Source organism: Equus przewalskii, chromosome 14 (assembly GCF_037783145.1).
Source record: "Equus przewalskii isolate Varuska chromosome 14, EquPr2, whole genome shotgun sequence".
NCBI lineage: Eukaryota > Metazoa > Chordata > Mammalia > Perissodactyla > Equidae > Equus > Equus przewalskii.
Window position 1 is genome coordinate 71162682 of NC_091844.1, and position 27410 is coordinate 71190091.

General features: G+C 40.1%; 2 protein-coding genes across 18 annotated transcripts in view; one reads left to right on the forward strand and one right to left on the reverse strand.

Annotated features, from left to right (window-relative positions):
- Nucleotides 1–27410, reverse strand: part of FAM228B (family with sequence similarity 228 member B) — a 94721-nt gene that overhangs the window by 36019 nt on the left and 31292 nt on the right. For 10 of the 16 annotated variants that reach the window (XR_011526662.1, XR_011526660.1, XR_011526661.1 and 7 more), the window contains exons 2-3: nt 6905–7035; nt 1417–1485 (exon numbers count right to left, since the gene is read on the reverse strand). Coding sequence is in view for 12 of the 16 variants with exons in the window: in XM_070574315.1 (XP_070430416.1) it covers nt 1417–1485; nt 6905–7035 (200 nt within the window). In the remaining 4 variants the exon portion in view is untranslated. Of the gene's footprint in view, nt 1–1416; nt 1486–6904; nt 7036–7590; nt 7767–27410 lie in introns of those variants that run through there. The other 6 variants (XR_011526663.1, XM_070574313.1, XM_070574309.1 and 3 more) reach the window with 3 other exon arrangements.
- PFN4 (profilin family member 4) lies at nt 7834–14029 on the forward strand. Of its 2 annotated transcripts, none has more exons than XM_008515289.2 (4): nt 7834–8429; nt 8802–8939; nt 9766–9871; nt 12366–14029. In XM_008515289.2, exons 1-4 carry the CDS (start codon nt 8313–8315, stop codon nt 12392–12394), a joined length of 390 nt encoding a protein of 129 aa, XP_008513511.1. In that variant the 5' UTR covers nt 7834–8312; the 3' UTR covers nt 12395–14029. The 2 variants fall into 2 exon arrangements, with proteins under 2 accessions (XP_008513511.1, XP_008513512.1); XM_008515290.2 differs by lacking the exon at nt 12366–14029 and adding an exon at nt 10189–10467 and having other exon boundaries at nt 7927–8429.

Below are 27410 nucleotides of genomic sequence, written 5' to 3' on the forward strand. Positions count from 1 at the left end.
AAATATATTACCTTAAAGCTCTCTTGTTCTAAAATTTAAATTTCATTTATATTCCTAACAATGACCGACAAAGTCATTCATTACTTCAGTCATTTATTTGGCTTCCACTGTGTGATACACACTAAACTGGAAACAAAGAATATACAGATAAATTAAACAACATGCCTGCTCCCCCTGGAGGGACAGACTACAAAACAAATCCACAAAACAATAGAAAGAAGGAGAATATAGCAAGATATATATTTAGGGGCTGGCCTGGTGGCGCAGCGCTTAAGTGCACAGGTTCCGCTTCGGCGGCCCAGGGTTCACCGGTTTGGATCCCAGGTGCGGACATGGCACCTCTTGGCAAGCCATGCTGTGGTAGGCGTCCCACATATAAAGTAGAGGAAAATGGACATGGATGTTAGCTCGGGGCCAGTCTTCCTCAGCAAAAAGAGGAAGATTGGCAGCAGATGTTAGCTCAGGGCTAATCTTCCTCAAAAAAAAAAATCATTAAAAATAGCAAATTTTGTTTTATATATTTTACAACAATGGGAAAAAATGATTAAATTTTTTTTTAAAGATTTACAAAATGGGAGCTATTTGGGATGAGCCTTAAAGAATGAGTTATCTAGGAAGAGAAGGGATGACAGAGAATGAAGAAGAAAATATTCTATGCAGAAAAAAAAAAGACAAGAGTAAAGAGGCAGAAGTGTAGCACAACCTGGTCCAAATAGCAAGTAGTCTGCAAAGAAAATGCTTGATTTAGACTATAAACCAAATAATTCCCACCAAAACTTCTCATTCTCCTTTCATCTAGCAAATGAAATAATGTGACTACTAGGATCAACAACATGAAATTCATAATGAAAAAAATAAAATAACAAGAATCCTGAGAGAGTCTCTCTAACTTCAGTTCATAGTACAGTTCAACCATACTCAATGAACAGTACCTTTCCTTTTGAAACAAATCTGAAGGAAATTCTTAAAAACAAAAACAGGTCACCTACTCCAGTGTTTAGTGTACTTCACATGGACATTAGTCTTGTCTGATAATTATGCCCATCCTGCTACAGCTAAAGCCTTGTTGTTACCAATGTATACCTGAGTAATGACTGGCCAGTGTGTTCCAATAACAGTTCTTAAAGCTCTTAATAATACATAATGACTCCACAGAAACCCCGCTAAGATGAAGGAACAAATGAGTAGGGAGAAACTCTTTTAAGTTATCTGTGAAAGAATCCCCACAAAGAACAGGAAGAGAGGAAGTCAAAGCAATCTCAGAGCTCTCTTAAGGTTAATCCTAGGGACTAATAAGTGTTTTTAATTCTTTCTATTTTCTATATTTTCTAAGATTTTTATAATGATGCATTACATCTAAAATGGAAAAACAAAATTTAATTTTTAATTGAGATACATTCTGTAACCAGTTCTTACCTTAATCATGTAGTTTTCTCTATATAATATTGATTGAATAGCTGCATCAATATCTTCTTCAGCTAATGTCTAAAATAATAGGATGAGACTTTGCAAATCAAATCTTAAAAAAATTAAATTATTAAGACTACCTGGACTCATAATATTTTATGTGACAGACATGTCCCTGGAAAGTTCTCTGTAAATCCAATTTTTCAACCTCAAGTCATATTATCAAGTACTTGTTTAAGAGTATTTGAATCTTTCTGCTTTTGGGTACAGCTCATTCTAGGGCAAAAAAATAACTCAGATCACAGATATTTTGAGTCCAAGCATGGTCATAAGACTTGCCCAGAGTCACGTGGTAGGGAGAACCCATTGTTTTTCACTTCCTATAAAATGCTTTTACCTTTATGGGTTAAAATAGATGTAATCAGGCCTGTATTTTAATTCATTTAGTCATAATAGCTATCAAATATTAATAATAAATTTTTATATACGAATCACATTTTCAGATTTTAAACAACACAATCTTCAGGAAATAGTTCATAACATTAATTTTTTCCATATTCATAACAAATCTTCAACAATTAAATATCTGCCAGAAAATAGAAGAGGTTAATTTCTAGCATACATGTGAATGTAATTAATGTCACTGAATTGTACACTTAAGAATAATTTAAAATAGCAGATTTTATGCTATATACATTTTACCACACTGAAAAAATGATTAAATTAAAATTTAAAAGATTCCCAGAGTGGGAGACATTTTTGATAGGCCTTTGAAATCCTCTCATAGTTACACAAAAATAAAATATTCTCAAATTAACTGTCATTGGAAGTAGTTGTCTTTGTCTTCAGTTCCACTACTCTTGTTTCCAGAACAGATAAGCAAAAATCTCAAAATCTAAGCACTAACATTCCTCATTAACACCCAAGGAAATTAAGGCTCTTGGGAGTTAAGCAACAACTGGAAGCCTAGAAAATTCTGCACTGAGCCAGAATTTAAGCTCAAATGTAGGGGCCGCCCTGGTGGCATAGTGGTTAAGTTAGGCGCACTCTGCTTTGGCTGCCCAGGGTTCACGGATTCAGATCCCAGGCACAGACCTACACCACTCATCAAAGCCATGCTGTAACAGCAACCCACATACAAAATAGAGGAAGACTGGCACAGATGTTAGCTGAGGGCCAGCCTTCCTCAAGCAAAAAGAGGTGGATTGGCGACAGGTGTTAGCTCAGGGCCAATCTTCCTCACCAAAAAAAATAGAATAAAAAATAAAACAACTTCAAATGTGTCTAACTCCAAATTCATTTTCTTTGTTCTTTTTGCCTCATGTAGTTGCTCTTCCTGGCAAATCTGTTGTTCTCAAAACCAAGAAGGGTACTTAATTAATATTCTAGACAAAAATATGAAAAACAATAATCTGAAGACACTAGAGACTGACCAAAAGCAGGGAGAAACTAGAGGGTAGTCAACATTTGAAAAAAGAGAATAGCACTGGGAAAGCTTTCAGTTTTTTATGGGCTTTGGTCTGAGAGCAGGTCTCAGTGAGAACTAAAGGAGGTAGCTCAAACTCAGAAACATGCAGTTTTACAGATTCAAGAATTAGACGACCAAGTTCAGGGCAACTATAGGAGCTAGAAAATGAGAGAAGAAATACATGAAAGGAGAAAGCCATAGAAGGGATACCACGAATTCTGCAAATAAACTCTTACCAAATCTCCAGCAGACCCTTGAACTATGTATGCACAAGGCAGACTCCACGCAGCCCAGCTAAAGCTAAAAAAGACTAAACAGTGATTTCACCTGCTGCCAACTACAGGAGAGACAAAGTTTGGAGTTTGAGTTCAGTCAAGTTAACTGCCTACTAAAACAAAAGCTTGATATTCTTTAGAGGAACATAACAGAATCCAGAACCTTTACAACGTATCATTCATAATGGCCAAAATATAGTCTAACATTACGTGACACACAAAGAAACAGGAAAATGTGACCCATACTTAAGAGAAAGGCAATCAATAGAGACAAACTCTGAGATGGCCCATATGTTGGAATTAGCAAACATTTTAGGTCAACTATTATAGCTCTGCTTAAAGGAAAATATTCTCATAATGACTGGATAGAAAATCTCAGCAGAGAGAGAATATAAAAAAGAACCAAGTGGAAAATACAGTTCTTAAATTTAAAAAGCAAACTTCAATGGTCTTAATACCAGATTAGAGATGACATAAAAAGAGTCAGTGAACTTGAATACAGATCATTAGAAATTATCCAATCTGAAAACAGAGAGAAAAAAGACTGGAAAATAATAGAGCTGCAGTGACTTAGGAGACAATAGCAAAAGTTTCAGCAAGTGGGTAACTGGAGTTGCAGAAGTGATAAATAAAAGAATGGAGTAGAAAAAAACTTTGGAAGAAATATTGGCTAGGATGAGAACTTCCACTTTCAGACAAGATAGAGTAACAGGGAACAGATTTACCCTCCCACGTTTAAAAAAAAATAAAAAAAGAAATGAAACAACAGTTTTCAAGACCATTGGACATCAGGCAGTGAAGAACAGTGGGTCCTGAGAAAAAGAAAACAGATAAGCTGAGCCCTATGATAGTTCAGTGTCTGGAGAGAATTTCCAGACTGTGGCACAGAGGGGAAGAAATCAGGTGAAACCCAGCTGTCTCTCTGAAATGAGGAGGGAAGCTGGCAGTCTGGGGAGGCCAGGGCAGCTACAGTGCATAGGGCAGAGTACCAGAGGGGAAAAAATCACACAGAGAAAGCTTTGGGGATTTTCAGAGGGTTAGATCTGTAGAGTCCCCCTTGAGTCTTCTGCTGAATGCTGATCGCTATATGCATGTGGGGGAACTACCCAAAGACACATTGGCAAAGCACCTGAAAGGATTAGGGAGAACAATCCCTGGAGGGCACACAGCCCCAGGAGTTATTCCTCTCAACATCAGCCAGAGTGAAAAAGCCCATGGTTCGAGAAACATAGAGTTGAGTACTTAGAGGGGTTTTATCTAAGTACTGGAGCAAAATTAGCCAAATGCTAGATGCCACTATAGTCCTGCCTAACAAAGATTGGAGGCAAGACCCAAAAGGATCAGACTGTGTCCAGGTGCATCCCAGAACAACGCTCAAGAATATTTATGAGAAATCAAAAGTATCCAGCACTCAACAGGGTAAAATTCACATGTCTGACATCCAAGAAAAAATCACCAGGCATACAAAGAAGCAGGAAAATTTGACCAATAATGAAGAAGCAAATCAATTAAAACTGTCCCAGAAATGGCACAGATGATATAAATTGTTACACCAGGACATTAAAATAGTTATTACACCTGTAGTTCATAATTTCAAGAAGCTAGAGGAAACAGTGGAAGTTTTGAGACAAGGAAGATATTAAAAAGACCCAAATAAAACTTCCAGGGATGAAAATTTTGACATCTGAGATTTTCAATATATATACCAGACAGGCTTATCAGCAGATTCAATGTTAACAGAAGAAAAGATTAGTAAACTTAAAATCATAACAATAGAAGCTGTCCAAAATGAAATGCAGGGGGGAAAATCTGAAAAAAATTAACAGTATCAGCAGGCTATGGGACAATTTCAAGCAGGCTATTATACAGGTAATTGTATTTCCCAAAAGGAGTGGGGGGGACAGAAAAAATATTTGAAGAAATAATGGCTGAAAATTTTCCACATTTGTTGGGAATTATAAGCCCACAGATACAAGGGGTTCAGTGAAATCCAAACAGGAGAGAAACTGGAACCTTCATACATTGATGATGAGAATGTAAAATGAAACAGCCACCGTGGGAAACAGGCAATTCCTCAAACATACGTTCACACAAAACTTGCATACAAATGTTCATAGCAGCATTATTCATAATAGCCAAAACCCAGAAATGATCCAAATGCCCATCCACTGGTGAATGGATACACAAAATATGGTATTATCCATATAATGAAATATTATTTAGCCATAAAAAGGAACAAAGGACTGATACATGCTACAACACGGATGAACCTTGAAAACAGTATGCTAAGTGAAAGAAGCCAGTCACAAAGGACTACATACTGTACGATTCCATTTACACAAATGTCCAGAATAGACAAATCTGAGAGAAAGTACATTAGTGGTTGCCCGGGACCAGGGGGAGAAGGGAATGGAAAGTGACCACTAAAGGGTATGAGGTTTCTTTTGGGGTGATGAAAATCTTCTGGAATTAGATCGTAGTGATAATGGTGATACTTGTGAATACACTAAAATTCACTGAATCATACACTTTAAAGTGGTGACTTTTATGGTGTGTAAATTATATTTCAATAATAAAAGCTCAACAATAAGATAACAATCCAATTTTAAAATGGGTAAAATATTTGACCAAACACTTCACCAACGAATGTATATAAACGGCAAGTAAGACATGACAAGATGCTCAACATCATTGGTCATTAGGGAAATGCAAAGTAAAACTATAATGAGATGCCACTATGTTTTTGAGAATGTCAGATTAAAAAGACTACACACACATACAAAAGACTGTACCAAATGTTAGCTAGGAGGTGAAACGACTGGAACTCTCGTACACTGCCAGTGGAAATGTAAAATAATACAATCACTTTGCCAAACAGTTTGGCAGTTTCATAAAAAGTTAAATTCGTTTACTATATAACCCAGCCATTCCACAACTAGACATTTACCCAAGAGAAATGAAAGCATATGTCCATACAAAGACACCGACGTGGATGTTCCTAACAGCTTTATTGGTAATAGCCAAAAACTGCAAACCACCCAAATGTCCATCAACAGGATGGACAAACTGGGGTATACAGCATTCAGCAAAAAAAAAAAAAAAGAATACAGTATTGATACATGCAACAACACAGATGAATTGCAAAATAACTATGCTGAGTGAAAGAAGCCAGACAAAAAAAAAACAAGTGCTGTTAAGATTACATCTGCGTAAAAAATTTTAAATGCAAAGTAAACTACAGTAAGAGAAGGCAGATCAGTGTTTGCCTTGGGGACAAGCAGGGAGGGATTACACAGGGACACACTGAGGAGACTTTGGGAGTACCGAATACGTTCATTATCTTGATTGTGGTGATGGTTTCACGTATGAATACATGTCAAAATTTATCAAGCTGTACACTTTAAATATATGCAGTTTATTGTACGTCAGTTACACCTTAATAAAGTCCTTTAGAAAAAAAGAAATTAGAATCTAAAAAAACCCACAAAATATATAAATTTGGGTGATGCAGCTAAAGCAGTGCTTCAAGAGAAACTTTATAACTTTGTCATATTACAAAAAGCATATAACCAATGACCTATGATTCCACCTTAAGAAGCTAGAAAAAGAGCAAACTAAACGTAAAGGTAGCAGAATGAAGGGGAAAACAAAGAGAATGAAACAGAAAACATAGAAGAAATAATATATATTTAGCACAAGCCACTTGTCAACGCGACTACCCAAGTATCAACCTCCAAATGCCATACTATTGTACCTGCGTAAAAGAAAGTGGCTGGGGGTCCAACCATTCTTTCGAGCTCTTGAGCGAGGGAAGTTTGTTAGTAATCAGATCATCACTGTCTGCATTTTTCATTGTGGTCACAAATAACAGAGCCCCTGGAAAAACTAAAAAATTAGCTTATTTAGTAATGAGAATTCATAATCATCTTGTTTTCTCCGTTTAATTAAAAATCAATACTTGTGACTATGAACAGCCGTGAACAGATTCCGAACAGCCGCCGCCCACGCCTTCCCTAACACGAGGGCCTTCCCCGCGGGCTCCTCCTGACGCATTCAGAGCGCCCTCCGGACCCCGGGCTCCCCTCGCCCTCCGACTCTCCGCCCGCTCGAGCAGCTGTGGCAGTTAACAGCCCGGCCTCTGGGAGTCGCACTTGCAGTTTTCTGACTGAATGAGGAGAATTGCAACTTTCTGGCCACTGAAGCGCAGAGTCTGGGATGCTTAGAGAAGGGAGGGAGGGGCTTTTGGACAAAACTGCCTTCTCTCCAAGCTCTGCGAGGCCCGCACCGCCCCCCAGACTCTCTGAGGGGGAAGCTGTCATTAGGTCTTGCGCCCGCTGTAGACCTACGGGACGACGACCCCGTCCCTTCCCCCCACCCCGTCAGCAAGATGCGTGCGGGCTCCGCCCGGCTGGGCAGGGTGGTCGCAGGCCGGACGGGCACCTCAGCTCCCCTCCCAAGACTGGCAAGGCCTTCGGCTCCCTTGCAGCACGCGGGGGCCCGGCCTGACGGCCCGCGGCCCCGGAGGCGTCAGCTGCGGCGGGAGCGTGAGAGCGCGTGGACCCCCGGCCCAGTCCGCTCGGGCCGTCGCCTCGGAATGCGAGAACGTTCCCCTCAGTGTCGCGGCGCAGCCCCCGCGGCCCTTCCGCGGTAGACGACAACTAGGCCGCGCGGCGCAGAGGCAGCGGAGAATTCCGGGTTCGGCTGACAACCGACGCTGCGTCCCTGAGCGCCGCGCAGCCGCGCTCCCGCGGCCCAGTCACCCCGAGGAGGAAGCTGGAAGCCGTAAAGCCCCGCTGGTGGGCAGGTCCTGCCTAGCGAACGGAGCCGTAGCGCTTCTCGGTGACGGGCAGCTGTCGCGGCCAATAGCTGGGCGCGTCGCCCTCCCGCCCCGCCTTCCCCCGCGTCCGTTGACGGGCGGCGGCTCAGCACGCCAGGCCTTGGCGGAGCGCTGTGCTCCTGCGCGGAGAGCTGGGTGTCTCGGCCTTCGTGCTCTGCCCAGGCTACTAGACGATGGCCACCATTTTCAGCCATCTGTTCAGAGTAGGCGAGCTGATATTGAAACCGTCTTAAGTGTCTTAGGGAGATTTGTATTCACAGGGCTCTTAAAAGCTAGCCAGAGCGGATCGTTTCAGCTGCAGTCCCTTTTTCATAACTGAGAGAGCATGAGCCATTTGCACAACTTACTGTTAGATACCCTCCTGGGAACGAAGCATGTGGACAGTGCAGCCCTCATCAAAATCCAGGAGCGGAGCCTGACTGTAGCATCACCAGGATTTAGTGTAAGAAAAAACAAGTTTGGGCATAAGAGTTTTAAGCTTTTTCTGTAAAGAGCCATAGTAGATATTTTAGGTTTCCAGGCCATATGGTCTATGTCACAACTACACAACTACTCTGCAGTTGTAATGGGAAAGCAGCTAGAGACGATACATAAAAGAACGGGTGTGTTTGTGTTCCAATAAAACTTTATTTATCAACACTGAAATTTGAATTTCATGTAATTTTTACATATCAAAATATTCTTTCGATTTGTTTCCAAGTACTTAAAAATGTAAAAACCATTCTTATCTTGCACACCCACAAAAACAGACAGTGGGCCAACTTTGGCCAGCCCGCCATAGTTTGCCAAATCTGAGTCTGTTTAATCTCTGCAGGTAATGCCCTGTGATGTCCGAACACTTGTGAATGGATTCGCCAAGAACCCCTTGCAAGCCAGAAGAGAAGGGTTGTATTTCAGGGAAAAAGACTACAAATGTGTCCGGGCAGATGACCATTCTCTTTATGCTAAGAATGTGAGTGTTCAAGATTTGACGACAGCTGATAAAAACCTGAAGAAGAGAATTTGACTCCAATTTTCTTTGCCTGTGCCGTGCAGCCCGCCCCCCATCCTATCTATAAAACAGACTTGAGCCCATTACTGCAATGGCAATGTTTGAGACAGCAGTCTGGTGACGGGAGGGCATATGTAAAAGAAAGCACTAACTGCCTGGTTTTGAGGAACATTCATTCCAGGATCTATCAGTTGAACCTCTCCTGAACTGTTTCTCTCCACTACAGTTCATCCTTCATACTCTACATCCTCCTTCTTAAAAAAAAAAAAAAGTGGTATCACTCTTGTGCTTAAAACCTCTCTTGGCTCTCTGTTGCCTATAAGGAATTAAGGAGATGATATTCACATTTATTGGATGCCCTGTATTATGGGTTAAGCACACTTGATCCACATTATAAACTAAGAAACCTCATTTTACAGATGAGGAAACTGATTCTTAAGAAGGTTAAATAACTCTTCCATAGTCATGAAGCAGAAAATGGAGGTGCTGGGATGCAAGCTCAGAGCTGTCCAATTCCAAAATGTATTACCTTTCCATCACATTAGTTGTTCCCATTGCGATAGGGGTATATTACAGTGAATTGGGGAACTTTTTCAAAATACATGTGCTGTTATTACAACAGTCTGAAACTTTTTGAAGAGGGACAACTAGATTAATAGAAAAGAGTGAGTCCAAAAACAAATATATGAATATATGGAAGTCAGGAAATGGTGAAAAATGTGGCTGGAGTGTAATTGCTAGTCTTGTGATTAGAACTGAGAAGGGCGCACTGTTTTTTCTTATCCAGGAAAACACTGGTGTGGTGGTTGTGAAGACTCATGTGTATCTTCTGGTGGCAACATACATTGAGGGCATGTATCCTAGTGTTTGTGTGGAAGCCACAGAGAAGCTGGGTAAGTTTGTCTCCCAATGCCTGTCTTTGCTTCTATGGTAGTTGAGTCTTCTGACTGCAAGTGACCCAATCAAATCAGCTAGGGCAGAAAGGAGGAATTTATTGGAAGGATATTGGGGTTACTTACATAAGCACTGGAAGGATGGCGTGCAGCTGAGCCACAGGGAAAATGGATTCCAGGGACTGGAACACTGCTAGAATGCTTCTCTATTCTCTACTTCTAAGAGAGTTGGCTTTGTTCTGTCCCATTGCGAACTGCCTCCTTTCCTTCCTGGTATCGTGGCCAAGCCTTGCATCCTACCTCTTAATGTCTTGTAGGACCCTCATTTGACAAGTCTTGACCATGTGGCTTATCCAGATATCACTCAGCTGTGGAGGTGGAGGAGGCAGCAGGGTAAAAAAACAGAGATGTAGCAGATGGGGACCACTGTATATAAAGGGACCTTTTATAGAAAAAGAAACTGTGCCAGGCAGCGAGCTTGTTGGTGTGTACTGCATTCCCCTTCCATGTCTATACATTTTTGAATAAAGATGTAATATAGAACTAACTGGAAAATTATATCTGTGAGAGTTGAGCTTAATAAATGATAAATTGTGTTCATGTTTAGATTTTTTAATCTAAATTTAAATTTCTAAAAAATCAAATTTTGGAGTTGCTTGAACACTCCTTTGAAATAGTAGAAGCCTCTACTTCTGCTAGTGAAGAAAGCAGCCATTCCTTCATTCTTTTAACAAGTACTCAGTGATGATCTGCGTGTGTACTGCACTCTCCTAACTAGGAAATCAAAGCTGGTTAAGAAATAGCCTCTGCCTTCCATGACTCTGTATGTGCTGTTCTATCTGCCTGAAACAGCTTCCCTTTCTGTTCCTGCCCTTCATAGCCAGTTGGCAAATTCCTAATAATCACTGAAGACCCAAGTCAGATCTTGGGCTTCTCTCCACTGTACTATGTATTTTATGCATGCTTTTATTATTACTGCCATTAAAGTTCTTTGTTTACCTAGATTGTGAGCCCCTAGAAGGCAAGAATTGTGTCTTAATCATTCTCCTATCTCCAGTACCTAAGACAGCATCTAGTGTCGAGTAGGCAATTAATACATGTTTGATGAACAAATAAATGAATGACCTCTGCCTAGCAAAGTCACGGAAGGCTCCAGAGAGCTGAATCTTAAAAAATTAGTTGAGAAATTAAGTACCATCACAGAAACTACATATATACATCGTGTACACACACAAATGTATATATGCACAGACCTTCCCTGTTGTCATAAATAATTTCCTGGCATGGATTGTCATAAACTCTGCTACACAGCTGGCAGTGAGGTATTGTAGAAGCAAACAGGACTGAGCCTAAGCAAAACCCAACCTTGGAAGCATCTGACACAATGGGTGAACTCCAACCCAGCAGGGACAGGCAATTACGACCACCAAGGATCTTTTCTGAGCAGGTGTCAGGATTTGAGGTAGGTTCAGTTTCAGTAGGGTAGGGCAGGAGAAGTAAGGCAGAACAGAGACATATAGATGGGTACTAATTATCTAATGAAAGATATACAGAAACCAAGGCTAGGAAAATGGGCAATTAGGCTGTCAAGAGGCCAGACTCTATTGTATCACCTGGGGCCCAGGGCTAATTCTCCAGGTCCCCTGTGGAGAAAATCAGAAAAGTTGCCTGACCACTGTAATATAGATTCTGTGGCTGGCACTAAACGTTAGGATTCTTGCTTAGGGCCACAAGAGACTCAAAAGAATGTGTACTAGTTAGAAGGAGACAGCTGATATCATGCCACTAAGATCCCATTGCTCTGGGAAGGGATAGGCTGTCTTGGAAGTGGTTGGATGCTCATGAGGGATGGATGAGGCTGATTCCCACTCAGGAGCCAGTTACTGTCTCATTACTTCTTTTTCCTTCACTTGTTTTTTTTTTTAATTATATTTTTCTCTATCAAGAAATTATACATGATAGGGGCCAGCCCCGTGGCTGAGTGGTTGGGTTTGCGCACTCTGCTTCTGATGGCCAAGGGTTTCTCTGGTTCGAATCCTGAGCACAGACATGGCACCACTCATCAAGCCATGCTGAGGTGGCTTCCCATATGCCACAACTAGAAGGACCCACAACTAAGAATATACAACTATGTACTGGGGGGCTTTGGGGAGAAAAAGGAAAAAAATAAAATCTTTAAAAAAAAAATTATACATGATAATTATAGAAAATTTGGGAAATAAAGAATTATGACTATTGATATTTTTTAATGAAAGATTCTAGGAGCATAATTGATGTTTCTATATATCTATCTCCCCTACCAGACAATGAACTCCTTGAGGGCAGGGATTGGGTCTTAACTATCCAGTCATCCTTGTGTCTCCAGTATCTAGCACAGTGCCTAGCACATGGTAGTCACTCACCAATGTTTGTGAAATAAATAAATGAATGAATGAATCATATTGTGGTGATAATTTGCTGCTCACAAATAATAACCATGTTCTTTTTCTTTCAGGAGAATATCTAAGAAAAAAAGGAAATTAAGTAATCAGAGGACCATGAAAGACAGCTTTTATTGTTTTAGAAGAAGACTATAGATCCTAAAGAAAAAGTGATGCCTATTTTGTAGTTGAAAAACACTAGGCAGAAGAGATACTGAAAAGGAAGAATGAGTTAAGGGAGTAATTTTTCTTATTTCAAAAGATCCTCTTGTTTAATTGGAATTATTTGATCAACTTTATCTGTTCCTTTTTTTTTTTTTAAAGTTTTGGTCATTGGCGTGAGTGTGAGAGCATTGATAGTTTCACAGGGCATATCTGTTGGGAAACTCCTCTATGAGTCTTTTGTACTCCTACACATCTGTCTGGGTATGCCAAGAATGCTGGCCCTAACCACTCTTTATTCAAGCCATTTCTCAGGGTTGTGTTGCAGGAAGCGACCTTGAAAAATTAAGTAGTGTCCCTTCAGAACAAAGAGCCAGCTTGCTTACTGCTTGCTATAAAAGAGGTAGATTCCCTGAACTCAGTGTCGTGTTTATAAAATTCTGCCATTTTCAGGATTTGTGTAACAGCCTTTCAAGGCACTTACTTCCAACATCATTCTTTTTCTGAGCTTGGGTACCAAGAACTACAGATATGTTCTTGGTGGTCAACCTTACCATTAGTCCATTCATTCATTTATCCATTCAGTTGCTTGATTCTTTTTTGAACAAGAGGTGAAAACGCATTTAAAATTCACTTATTTAGCATTCATTGAATAGCCTACTGTGTGCTAGGTACTGGTGATACAAAAGTAAATAATATATGTATCTTACCCCTGATAGGATTACAATCTAGTAGGGAAGGCAAACTTGTTAATGCGTCACATTACCGTGGGATAAGTGATGTAACAGATATAAAACAAAAAACTACAGAGCACAGAGCCTTAACTGTGCATTCAGGAGACTGAAAATGGTGTTTGAAGTGAATATGGAAGAGTGAGTAAGTATGGAAGATAGCAAAGAGCATTTGCCCTTGAAGGAACATATGCAAAGGCACAGACTCCTGAACAGTAGTGTTGTGTGGAAAGAATGGTGAGGAGTTCAGTGTGGCATGTGCCAGGCCCTCTTCAAGGAGTTCGTGCTGCAAGACCTGAGGTTCTTGTGAGATTGTCTAAAGTGAAAAAACAGGTCAGTAGTGTGCTTTCCTTATTGAGGAGCAGAAAACCATTGTGAAATTGCTGAAGGCACAGACACGGAGTCAGAAAGCTAAATTTAAAAATGAAGCCTTTTTCAGTAATAAAAAAAATTTTTTTAAGTAGTATTTGTGAGAAAATGATAAACAAAATTGGGAAGATGGATGGGGCCAAAGGAGAAAAGGCTGTTTCCTCAGGGTCACTCAAAGGACATGAGCAGTGCTGTGGTATGAAAAGTACTTTTATAAAACGATTACAATTCTGATTACAAAAGTAATATGAACTCATAAAAATTAAGAAAATAAGTTACTCATAATTTCACATTAAATGAAAACTACTATTGATAGTTTTGTTATTTTCTTCCTGTCTTTTTTCAGTGCACATAATACATAATTTTAACCTAACCTAGATCATCAATACATATGGTTGACATCCCACTCTGTTCACTTAGTTTTATGTTATGAAACCTTGAATATCATTAAAATTGCTTAGAAAACATTTTTTAAATTATTGCATATCGCATATCATTCCTCTTTGTTAGATATTTAGTTTATTTCCACTTTTTCACTTGATAAATAATACTATGGGTTTTTTTACATTTTTTTTTGGTAATTTTTTACATAATTCTTTGTGTCTCTGATTATTTCCTTAGGTTTAGAAGTAGAATTTCAGGGTCAGAGCATGAGCAACTTTACAGCAAACTGGAACTGTTTTTGTTTTTGTTTTTTTACAAAGAAGGAATTTTATTCTATGGTTTGGTGGGGAGGGGAAGTTGTATGTAACTTAGCTTTAACTCATCAGCTTCCTATGCTTGTAGAGTTGGGTCTGAGTCAGTCTTAGCAAGTGTCCCTGTAGGTGAGAATGAGAGGAAATACTGCAGTCAGTTGAACTGGCTCAGTCAGGGACTAGAGAGGAGGTTACTCTTTGAATTCCAGTTAGTGCTGAGTCATGGTGACATTGGACAGTTGCAGCTGTGCAATATGGAGATATTCATGAGGTTTGTAAGACAAGCCAGGAAGCATTTGGGGACTTCTAGTTACAACTCCAAAGGAGTCCAGGCATGCCAAGACCCAGAGCTAAACAGCAGGGTGAGCTATCACTGCTTCAGGCTAAAGGTACCCTATATCATCAAAACAGAAGGGGCTAGAGCAGAGACATGCAGAGAATAGCACTCGGGCCTGCAAGACTAGAACATCTGAAGATATTGCTGTGTGTAGAAGGAATGTGTAACCATAAAAAGTGGAAGCTGGTCAGCCAAGAAAGCCCAGAGGAGTCACTGGAGCAAATGCTGGTTGGGCCATTCAAGGTGAGAGGATCTTCGGGCAAACAATTCAAGTTGTTTGGTACTTTCCGGCAGCAATTCTCACACACCAACTGTGTCCCCCACAATTCAAGTCCATTTTCACACTACCTGGAGTTATTGCAGACCCCACAGGTTAAGGGGCTGTGTCCTGTAAGACTGCCGCCACTTCAGATGATAGCCATCACTCCCAGATCCTGGGCCACCTGAACCTCTGTATGACTTGGCTACAAATTTGTGGGTTCCCTTGACCTCCTCAGGTTTGATAATTTGCTAGAATGACACATATCTCAAGAAAGTGCTGTACTTACGATTACAGTTTTATTATAAAAGACACAACTCAGGAAGAGTCAAATGGAAGAGATGCTTAGAGCAGGGTATTAGAGGAGGGTGAGTTGGGGCTCAGGGCTTCCATGTCCTTTCTGAGTGCTCCACCCTCCCAGTACATCAGTGTGTTCACCAACCTGATAGCTCTCCAAACCTCATTGTTCCAGGGTTTTTAAATGGGGTTTTCTTAGTAGGCATGATTAATTAAGTCATTGACCAAGTGATTGAACTCAATCTCCAGTCCCCCTCTCCTCCCCAGAGATCAGGGGTTGAGGCTGAAAGTTCCAACCCTCTAATCATGTGGTTGGCTCCTCTGGTGACCATCCTGAAGCTATCTAACCCTCCAATCCCCTCCATGAGTCATCTCATTATCATGAATCACAAAAGATTTTCCTATCACTTGGGAAATTCCAAGAGTTGTAGGAGCTCTGTGCTAGGAACTGGAAACAAAGACCAAGTTTTTTTACTTTTTATACTTTACATATACATGCTGACAAGCTGAGGTTTTGAGCCCACAAGGTAGAAGGTCTGACCCTGGACCATGGGGAAGTATGAAGGCCACCATGAAGCCTCTTGACTGCTCACCAGCTGGCCAGCCAGCCTTTCCTAGACACACACCCGCTGCACTGCTGGGTGCCTAGTGGGAGCCTTTTTCATAAACTTCAAGGCAAATGCCTCACTGTCTGGAGCCCTCCTGAGTAAGACAGTTCTTTCCTATAATTCTCATAACAAAGTTCCAATTGGATTCAGCTTCTCAGACCTGCAAAATTGATCCTTTGGTGGTAGCTACATAGTACCTGTGGGGGTGTGCAAGGAGCAGGTGATCTTCTGAAACAGGTGTCTCCAAACTAAGGAAATTTGTACCCTGGTGACTCACAAAGAATTTAGAAGGGGCACACAGACATGAATGGTGTCAACCTATAAAAGCAGAAACCAGTTTAAGAGGCAAAGGGTTTATTTGTGATGAAAGAATTGCAATTCAGGGAGCATAGATTCAGGTAGAAAACCAAGTAGTGTCCCACTAGGGAGTAAAAGTCAGTCTTTGAAAGGCAAAGAAGGAAGGTTGTATCATAAGTAATTTTAATTGGAGTTAGAGGCATAAAGCTAGTCTTGGCTAAATATTGATTGACTATTGATTCTATCTTCAAAAAGCTCACAATCCTCAGTCTGTGTGATCAAGATATCTATTCTCCTGCTGACTTCTCTAACAATTGCTTATAAAACAATTGCTGTTTTGGCCCAGTCCAAGGTTCAAGACAGCAAAGCTGTTTCTCTGGAAAGGCAGCTTTGACTCCATTTTTAAATGGCTCCACCACAGTCAATTTTCACAATGGATCTAAGAGATTAATTTTTTTCCAGACCTTCAACTTCCATATGTACTTTCCTAAAATTAATCTTCTATGATTGAAGAGTCCTGTCAGCTCTACTTTCCCACCTCCCTTCTCCAGTCTCTCTTCTCCCAGTATACAAAAGAAAGGCATACTCTCATCCAACACCAGTCCTACTGTGATGCTTGGCTTGGAATGTAAGATCTTCAGGATGCCAAAGGAAAGGAAAATTCTAATTATTTTTAAATTTAATGACCTCTTACATCCTCTGTTGTCAAAAAAAATACATCATATGGGAAGAAGAGTCCCATGAGAATAAAGAAAAAGAGAGCATCGGTGAGAAATGGTGAAAATCTTTGTATCATAGTTCATCCAGGAGGGGAAGACTCCATGTCTTATCTATATTTCTTAAAATTCGGAAGCAAGGTGGTTATCACAAGGACGTGTATTGACATGATTACTTGAATTGAAAAATGAGAAACCTTTTCTCATTAGGAAGTAATTTGATTTAGCTGATTAGTTTAACAATGAGGATTGCCTTTGCCAATAAGAACATCACAGATATTTTTCATAAGTGAGTTAAGTCTGTCTCTCTCTCTCTACCCACACTTTTGCGGGTGGCTTCAGGAATGCCATGTAACTTCCAGGACTTGGGAGTGACATCAGCATCATGGTGGAGTGAGTTGTTCCCTTTGTCTCTCCCCTCAAGCTACAACCAATCAGATATGCATTGACCAACAGAGGATTCCCTATATAGCACAACAGGATGCATAAGATATCCATGCATCTATACATCTGAAGTGGTGGCAGGTGGAACCTGTGACCAGAGGCTTCAGGAACCACAGCAGAACTGGTGACCCTGCCCCCAGTGGCAGCACCCCTGACACCAGTTCCACCAGCAGTGAAGGCTGCATACAAGTCCCTGGGACCCTAGGCTGCTGGCAGTGACCACAACCAGCCCTCCCAAGCTGGGAGCAGCAGCATAGGTGGTGCATGGGGCAACAGCTTCAGAGCCCATAGAAGCCTGAGGAGAGCCAGTGGAGGAACAGAAGACCCAGGCAACCCTGGAAGCAGCACAAATGCTTGCAGCCTGGTGACCCTGGTGGTGACACCTGAGATTGCAGTGACTTTGTAAGCAGCAAGGCACCAGCACCCCCAGAGGAACAAGGTGGCACAAGGAGGGTACTGAGGACACCTCCAGCAGAAGCAGTGGAGGGTGGAAAATGGAGGCTCTCAAATACAACCAGAAGTAGCCCAAAACCAAACCAATCAAAGCCATATCCAAATAAGAAAAGATGGTTACTACCATGAATGCACCAGCAAAGGATCCATTCATTAAACACCCTAAAGAACTACAGTAATATCGCAGAACACAAAGAGAAAGACAACTCTCCAAAAACCAAACTTAAAGTCACAGAAGATTACAATCTACATGACAGGGAATTCAAAATTGCTGTCACAGGGGCAGGCCCCATGGCTGAGTGGTTAAGTTCACTGCTCCGCTTCAGTGGCCCAGGGTTCACTGGTTTGGATCCTGGGTGCAGACCTATGAACCGCTCATTAATCCATGCTGTGGCAGCATCCCATATAGAAGAGCTAGAATGACTTGCAACTAGGATATCCAACTATGTGCTGGGGCATTGGGAAGGGGGGAAAAAGAGGATTATTGGCAACAGATGTTAGCTCAGTGCCAATCTTACACACACACACACACACACACACACACGCACGCACAAATAGCTGCCATAAAGAAACTCAGTGAATTACAAGAAAATTCAGAAAGACAGTTCAGGAATGAGCTCAGGAATAAAATTAATGACAGAAGGAGTACTTTACCAAAGAGATTGAAACTCTAAAAAAAAGCCAAACAAAAATTCTGGAGGTGAAGAACACAATGAGATGAAAAATAAGTAGAAAGCATTAAAAATATAGCAGACCCCATATGGAGGAGAAAAATAGTGAGCTTGGAGATAGAAACCTAGAAATGATTCAGGTGGAGGAGGAGAGCAAACTAAGATTTTTTTTTTTTCCTTTTTCTCCCCAAAGCCCCCTGGTACATAGCTGTATATTCTTAGTTATGGGTCCTTCTAGTTGTGGCATGTGGGATGCCACCTCGACGTGGCTCAACGAGTAGTGCCATGTCGGCAACCAAGATTCGAACCGACGAAACACTGGGCCACCTGCAGCACAGCAGTGAACTTAACCACTCGTCCACGGGGCCAGCCCCCTAAGATTTTTTTTAAATGAAGAAATTCTTTGCGAAATATATGACTCAGTTAGGAAAAGTAATATAAGGATTATAGGTATCCTAAAAGGAGAAGAGAAGGAGAAAGGAGCAGAATGCTTATTCGAAGAAATAATAGCAGAGAATTTCCAAAACCTGAGGAAAGAACTGGACATGCAAGTACATGAAGCTAATAGAACTCCTACTTACCTGAATGCAAAAAGACCTCCTTCATGGCATATAATAGTAAAACTGTCAAAAGCCAATGACAAAATATTAAGGGCAGCAAGAGAGAAGAAAATAACCTATAAAGGAACCCCCATCAGTCTTTCAATGAATTTCTCAGCAGAAACCCTACAGAATAGGAGGGAGTGGAGTGAAATATTCAAAATACTGAAAGACAAAAACTATCAGCCAAGAATACTCCATCCAGTGATACTACCCTTCAGATATGACAGAGAAATAAAAGATTTCCCAGACAAATGAAGGCAGGGAGTTCATCGCTGTAAGACCTGCCTTACAAGAAATGCTGAAAGGAGCCCCCTCCCTAAAACAAAAAGGTTTACAAAGCTTTGAGCAAGGAGATAAGTAAATAAATAGATAAATAAAATTGAAGGAAAACCTAATTAAGTTGCCAGCTAATAGATCATTGAAAATAATTTTTGATGTTAGATTATTGTATGGTTTTTACCAATAGCTCAAAGGTATTCAAAGAATTGGCTGACATTTTTATAATGAAATTTCTTTCCCATCTAACTTATGCAAATTAGTTTTCTCAGAGCTTGACTATAAAAATGAAAAGTAGCGGGGCTGGCCCCGTGGCCGAGTGGTTAAGTTCGCGCGCTCCGCTGCAGGCGGCCCAGTGTTTCGTTAGTTCGAATCCTGGGCGCGGACATGGCACTGCTCATCAAACCACGCTGAGGCAGCGTCCCACATGCCACAACTAGAAGGACCCACAACGAAGAATACACAACTATGTACCGGAGGGCTTTGGGGAGAAAAAAGGAAAAAATAAAATCTTAAAAAAAAAAAAAAAAAAAAATGAAAAGTAGGAAGAGAATTAATGTTGAGCCCAATCTCATTCTGTCAATAACTAATATTCATCCACAGATATAATAATTTGGAAAAATTCAGCCCCACCAATGGTCATTAAGAGATGTCTTTCCAATAATATTTTACTTTTATGTTCAATAATTATTAATATTTAAAATTACATTTAAAAATAATTCAAAATAATGTTATTTTGATCAATTGTGCACTAATAATATTGTAATGATAATTAAATCTAGAAGAAATTTAACACTTAGACTCCTATGGAATCAAGAAATAATTTTTTAAATTAATGTCAGGTTACATATATATTTTTGTTGCAGCTAAGAATGATCAATAAAGCATAAAATATAGTGGGATATAATTCTATGAGAAAAGTAGAATGAAAATATAAGTATTAGAAGAAAAATGAAATTTTAAAACTTCCAACAGTTACAGAAGAACTTGTTCAGGTATTCTTTAGTAGATGATTATAAATATATAATCGCTCTGAATCTGCATTCCACTTGATACATTTAAAAGCCTCATGTGAAGGAGAGGTGTCAAGTTGGCAGTGTAAGTGAACTCTGAATTTACCTCATCCCATGGACAGAACAAATTTATAACTACTCTGGGAACAATTAACCCTGAGAGAGAACTGAAAACTGGATAAAAGGAACTCCCACAACAAGGGACAGTCCTGACTGAGGTGGAAGAGGAGAAATTCCTTCCTAGAGAGAAAGAAAGCCACCTTCGCAAGCCATGGCACTTCATGGCTGGCTGGGAGCAATCCTAAGGTACACAGCCATCCTTAGAGGAGTGAGGGACCTGAGCAGGGGAGCATTACCACTATAAGCATCCTTTGGACTCAGCACAACTGCAACGAGTGTCATAATGTCTGGCTTTGCTGGCTATTAACTACAACAGGGAATACCCCCAGAGAAGCTATCGGACATAAGAGGAAAAAAGATGGCTCTTAAACGGCCCATGACAAAGTCATGCATTTCAGAAAGCAGCCTAAAATCACCAGAACGAAAGGTCCTTTGGTGAAAAGAGACTCACCCGATAGGCTCTGAGTGTATCTCAGTGAGAGGTGAGACCTTTCCATGGCCTGAGACATTGGCAGCAGCCATCGGTGTGACCTAGTATAGGCATGCTGACACAGATGCTGGCAGATGCCACTGGAGTTCTTCCCCTGGCGTATTAGCTAAGGGTTTGCCTCACCCAATAGAGCACCGATTTTAATCCAGCTCATCCAGGGCAGGCACCCTGACCTAAGGACTGGCACCATCCAACAGCAAGCCCTCAGACCACTTGTGGGCCTGCATAGGCTAGGTGCCTTGCACCTCTGCAGCAGGTGAGTGGGTCCATCTCTGTGGGGCAGGGCATGGGTGAGGGGTGGGCATGCATTGGTGGAGTGTGTATAGCCTCTGCAGTGGGGTGACTGGGTCCACTTCAGGGGGTCAGGGTGAGCACATGAGGCAGGACTGTGTTGACGGTGTGTATGGCCCTGTGGGCAGTGGAGTTTGTCAGTTGCAGAAGACTTGTTCTTCTCAAACAGCCACATAGGGGGTCGGCCCCACCTTCCAATGCCTGAAACAATTGGGTGTTCCCATGCCTGGGGCCAGCCCCACTCAGCTGCAAACCTGAGACAGCTGACAAGAGCCTTGCAGGCCAGAGGCCTACAGCAACTGTAAGCCCCTGAGCCTAGCAGTCAGTCATGCTTGGTGCCTACTCACATAACAGAAAATCTGTAATAGGAATGGCTATTAGACCTTGCAGCGAACTGTGCTGGGGCTCCCCACACCTGATAAAGTTACTGAAGGGTCCATAGCAGCCACACACTGCTGAACATTACAACCAGCCAGCCAGGGGTACAGCCTAGCCTCCCTGGGCACCTTCAGCAAAAGCAACCCTGCCACAACAGAAGGACACACATAGCCCACACAGGGGTCACTCCTGGAATATTTGGAACTGGTGATGAGAGGGAACCACACTGCTGGGCCTCATAAGGCATCTCTTATATAAGTCCACCTCTCCAAGATTAGGAGATGTAGCTGATCTACCTAATACATAGATACAAGCACAGAGAAAGAGGCAAAATGAGGAGGCAAAGGAATATGTTCCAACTAAGGGAATAGGACAAAACTCCAGAAAAAGAACTAAATGAAAAAGAAATAAGCAATCTACCTGGCAAAGAGTTCAAAGAAAAAGTCATAAGGATGCTCACTGATCTTGGGAGAAGAACAGATGAATTTAGTGAGAACATCAACAAAGAACTGGAAAATATAAAAAAGAACCAATGAGAAATGAATAGTACACTACTGGAAATGAAAAATTCACTAGAGGGACTCAATAGCAGAGTAGATGATACTGAAGAACAGATCAGCAAGCTGGATGAAAGATGAGGGGAAATCACCCAAGCTGAACAGATGAAAAAGAATTAAAAAGAACAAGAATAGTCTAAGGGGCCTCTGGGACAACATTGAGTGCACTAACATGCATATTATAGGTGTCGCAGAAGGAGAAGAGAGAGATAAAGGGGCAGAAACTCTATTTGAAGAAATAATAGCTGATGACTTTCCTAACTTAAGGAAAGAAACAGACATTCAGGTACAAGAAGCACAGAGAGCACCAAACAAGATGAACCCAAAGAGGCCCACACCAAGACACATTATAATTAAAATGTCAGGAATGAAAGATAAAGAGAGAATCCTAAAAGCCACAAGAGAAAAGCAACAAAGTACATACAAAGGAAACCCCATAAGGCTATCAGCCGACTTCTCAGCAGAAACCTTGCAGGCTAGAAGTGAGTAGCATGATATAATTAAAGCGCTGAAAGGAAAAAAAGCCTACAGTCAAGAATACTCTAGCCAGCAAGGCTATCATTCAGAATGGAAGGAGAGATAAAGAGTTTCTTAGACAAGCAAAAATTAAAGGACTTTATCACCAATAAACCAGTTTTAGAAGAAATGCTAAAGGGACTTATCTAAGCAGGAAACAGAAGACCACAAATAGGAATGAGAAAATTATCCAGAAAAAAAAGACAATAAAATCATCGGTAAAGGCAAAAATATAGTAAAAGCAGCAGATGAACTACCTATGAAGATAATATGAATGTCAAAAGACAAAAGTACTAAAATTACCTATTTCTATGATAAGAAGGTAATGGATACAAACACACAAAATAAGAGATTAGATATGATATCAAAAACATAAAATGTGGGAGGAGGGGAGTAAAAGAGTAGAGCTTTTAGAAAGAGGTCAAACTAAAGAGACCACCAACTTAATGTAGATTGCTATATATGTAGTTATTATATATGAACCTCACGGTAATTGCAAACCAGAAACTTATAATAAATACACAAAAAAATTAACAGAAAGGAAACCCAAACATAATACTAAAGAAAGCCATCACACCGCAAGGGAAGAGAGCAAGAGGAGAAGAAGGGAACAGAGTAAAACTACTAAAACACCCAGAAAAAAAGTAACAAAATGGCAATAAGTACATACTATCAATAGCTTCTTTAAATATCAATGGACTAAATGTTCCAATCAAAAGGCATAGTGTGGCTGATTGGATAAAAAAACAAGACCCATATATATGCTACATAGAAGAGACACACTTCAGACATAAAGACACAAACTGAAAAGGAAGGGATGGAAAAAGGTACTACATGAAAATGGCAATGAAAAGAAGGCTGGGGTAGGAATACTTATATCAAACAATAGACTTTAAAACAAAAACTGTAACAAGAGACAAAGAAGGACACTACATAATGATAAAGGGAACAATCCAACAAGTGGATATAACACTTGTAAATATCTATGCACCCAAGAGAGGAGCACCTAAATACATAAAGCTATTATTAACAGACATAAAAGGAGAAATAGAGAGTAACAGAATATTAGTAGGGGACTTTAACACTCCACTTACACCAATGGATAGATCATCCAACCAGAAGATCAATAAGGAAACACTGGCCTTAAATGACACATTCAACCAGATGGACTTAGTAGATATAGACAGAATATTCCATCCAAAAACTGCAGAATACACATTCTTTTCAAATGCACATGGAACATTCTCCAGGCTTGATCACATATTAGGCTACACAACAAATCTCAATAAACTTAAGAAGACTGAAATAATACTAAGCATCTTTTCTGACCACAAAGGTATGAAACTAGAAATCAACTACAGGAAGAAAACCAGAAAAGCCACAAATATGAGAAGATTAAATAAAACCCTACTGAACAACGATTGGGTCAATGAAGAAATCAAAGGAGAAATTAAAAAAAAAATACCTGGAGACAAATGAAAATGAAAATGCAACATGACAAAATTTATGGGATACAGCAACAGCGGTTCTAAGAGGGAAGTTTATAGCAATACAGACCTACCTCAATAAATAAGAAAAATCTCAAATAAACAATCTAACAGTGCACCTAAAGGAACTGGAAAAAGAAGAACAAACAAAGCCCAAAATCAGTAGAAGGAAGGAAATAATAAAAACTAGTGAAGAAATAAATGAAATAGAAACTCAAAAAACAATAGGAAAAAAAATCAATGAAACCAAGGGCTTGTTCTTTAAAAATATAAACAAAATTGACAAACCTTTAGCTAGACTCGCCAAGAAAAAAAGAGAGAAGGCTCAAATTAAAAAAAATCAGAAATGAAAGAGGAGAAATTACAATGGACATCTCAGAAATACAAAAGATTATAAGAGAATACTACAAAAAGCTATATGCCAACAAATTGGATAATCTAGAAGAAATGGATAAATTCTTAGAATCATACAACCTTCCAAAACTGAATCAAGAAGAAATAGAGAACTTGAATAGATCAATCACCGATAAGGAGGTCAAAACAGTCATCAAAAACCTCCCAAAAAATAAAAGTCCAGGACCAGACGGCTTCCCTGGTTAATTCTACCAAACATTCAAAGAAGACTTAATACCTATCCTTCTGAAACTCTTGCAAAAAATTGAAGAGGAGGGGAAGCTTCCTAACTCATTCTACAAAGCCAACATCACTCTGATACCAAAACCAGACAAGGACAACACAAAAAAAGAAAATTATAGGCCAATATCACTGATGGACATTGATGTAAAAATCCTCAACAAAATACTAGCAAATCAAATACAAAAATACGTTAAAAACATCATACACTGTGATCAAGTGGGATTTATTCCAGGAATGCAGGGATGGTTCAACATCTGCAAATCAATAAACGTGATACACCACATTAACAAAATGGAGAATAAAAATCACGTGATCATTTCAATAGATGCAGAGAAAGCATTTGACAAGATACAGCATCCATTTATGATAAAAGCTCTGAATAAAACAGGCATAGAAGGAAAGTACCTCAACATAATAAAGGCCGTATATGACAAACCCACAGCTAATATCATTCTCAATGGAGAAAAACTGAAAGCTATCCCTCTAAGAACCAGAACCAGACAAGGATGCCCACTTTCAGCACTCTTATTTAATACAGTATTGGAAGTCCTAGCCAAAGTAATCAGGCAAGACAAAGAAATATAAAGGGATCCAAATTGGAAAGGAAGAAATGAAACTGTCACTATTCATAGAAGATATGGTTTTATATATAGAAAACCTTAAAGAATCCACCAAAAAATTTTCAGAAATAATAAATGAATATGATAAAGTTGCAGGATACAAAATCAACATACAAAAATCAGTTGCATTTCTAAACATAACAACAAAGTAGCAGAAAGAGAAATTAAGAATACAATCCCATTTACAATTGCAACAAAAAGAATATAATACCTGGTAATAAACTTAACCAAAGAGGGGAAAGATCTGTACACTGAAAACTATAAAACATTGTTGAAAGAAATTGAAGATTATACAAAGAAATGGAAAGATATTCCATGCACTTGGATTAGAAGAATTAACATAGTTAAAATGTCCATACTTCTTAAAGCAATCTACAGATTCAATGCAATCCCTATCAAAGTTCCAACAACATTTTTCACAGAAATAGAACAAAGAATCCTAAAATTTATATGGAACAAAAAAGGCCCCAAATAGCTAATGGAACCTTGAGAAAAAAGAACAAAGCTGGAGATATCACCATCCCTGATTTCAAAATATACTACAAACCTATAGTAATCAAAACAGCATGGTACTGGCACAAAAATAGACACACAGATCAATGGAACAGAATCGAGAGCCCAGAAATAAGCCCACACATCTATGGACATCTAATTTTCGACAAGGGAGCCAAGAACATACAATGGAGAAAGGAAAATCTCTTCAATAAATGGTGTTGGGAAAACTGGACAGCCACATGCAAAAGAATGAAAGTAGACCATTGTCTTACACCATACACAAAATTTAACTCAAAATGGATTAAAGACTTGAATGTAAGACCTGAAACTGTGAAACTTCTAGAAGAAAACATAGGCAGTACACTCTTTGACATCAGTCTTAGCATATTTTCAAGGACCATGTCTGACCAGGCAAGGAAAACAATAGAAAAAATAAACAAAAGGGACTACACCAAACTAAAAGGCTTCTGAACAGGAAAGGAAGCCATCAAGAAAATGAAAAAACAATCTAACAACTGGGTGAAAATATTTGCAAATCATATATCTGATAAGGGGTAATATCCAAAATATATAAAGAACTCATAAATCTCAACAACAAAAAAATGAACAAATGGGCAAAATATCTGAACAGACATTTCTCCAAAGAAGATATACAGATGGCCAACAGGCATATGAAAAGATGTTCAACATCATTAACTATCAGGGAAATGCAAATCAAAATTTCAATGAGATATCACCTCACTCCTGTCAGAATGGCTATAATTAACAAGACAGGAAACATCAAGTGTTGGAGAGGATGTGGAGAGAAGGGAACTCTCATAAATTACTGGTGTGAGTGCAAAGTGGGGCAGCCACTATGGATAATAGTATGGAGATCCCTCAAAAAATCAAGAATAGGAGCTAGCCCAGTGGTGTAGTGGTTAAGTTCATGCACTCTGCTTTGGTGACCTGGGGTTCACAGGATCAGATCCCAGGTGTGGAACTATGCACCACGCATCAAGCCATGCTGTGGTGGCATCCCACATACAAAATAGAGGAAGAGGGGTATAGATGTTAGCTCAGAGCCAATCTTCCTCATCAAAAAAAAAAAAAAAAGAAGAAAGCAAGAAAGAAAAAATTAAGAATAGAACTACCATACAATCCAGCTATTCTGATACCGACCCTGATATCAGTTTCTCTACATTAAACCCAGCATATATGGGGTTAAAACCAAAACACTCATTCCCTGCTTGCTCCCTGGCTTCCTGGCTCCAGAATCCACTATCATCCATGGAGACAGACACCACCAAGGACACGCACCTGGATTCATTATCTCCTCCCCACAAAGAGATACAGGCTGGTGGGAAAGCTGCTGACCAGCAAGGTCATGGGCTTCCTCCTCTCTGCAAGTAGTCTCAAGGCCAAAGACAGGCAGGTGGGAAAGCTCTGACCAGCAAGGCCATATGCTCCCACTCCCCTACCTAAAACCCCAAATAAAAATCCTTCCTTTTAACTTTTCGGGGAGTTTGGGATTTCAGCATTAGCTGCCCTCTCTCCTTGCTCAGTGCTGTGCAAAAATAAAATTCCTACTTTCTTCCACTACACCCAGTGTCAGAGATT

What these genes read in the sequence shown, in the direction of transcription:
- PFN4 (XM_008515289.2), top strand. Translation starts at nt 8,313, where the DNA reads ATGAGCCATTTGCACAACTTACTGTTAGATACCCTCCTGGGAACGAAG. An exon ending in ATTCTCTTTATGCTAAGAAT is followed by an intron (nt 8,940 to 9,765) that starts GTGAGTGTTCAA and finishes TTTCTTATCCAG; the next exon opens with GAAAACACTGGTGTGGTGGT. An exon ending in GGAAGCCACAGAGAAGCTGG is followed by an intron (nt 9,872 to 12,365) that starts GTAAGTTTGTCT and finishes TTTTTCTTTCAG; the next exon opens with GAGAATATCTAAGAAAAAAA.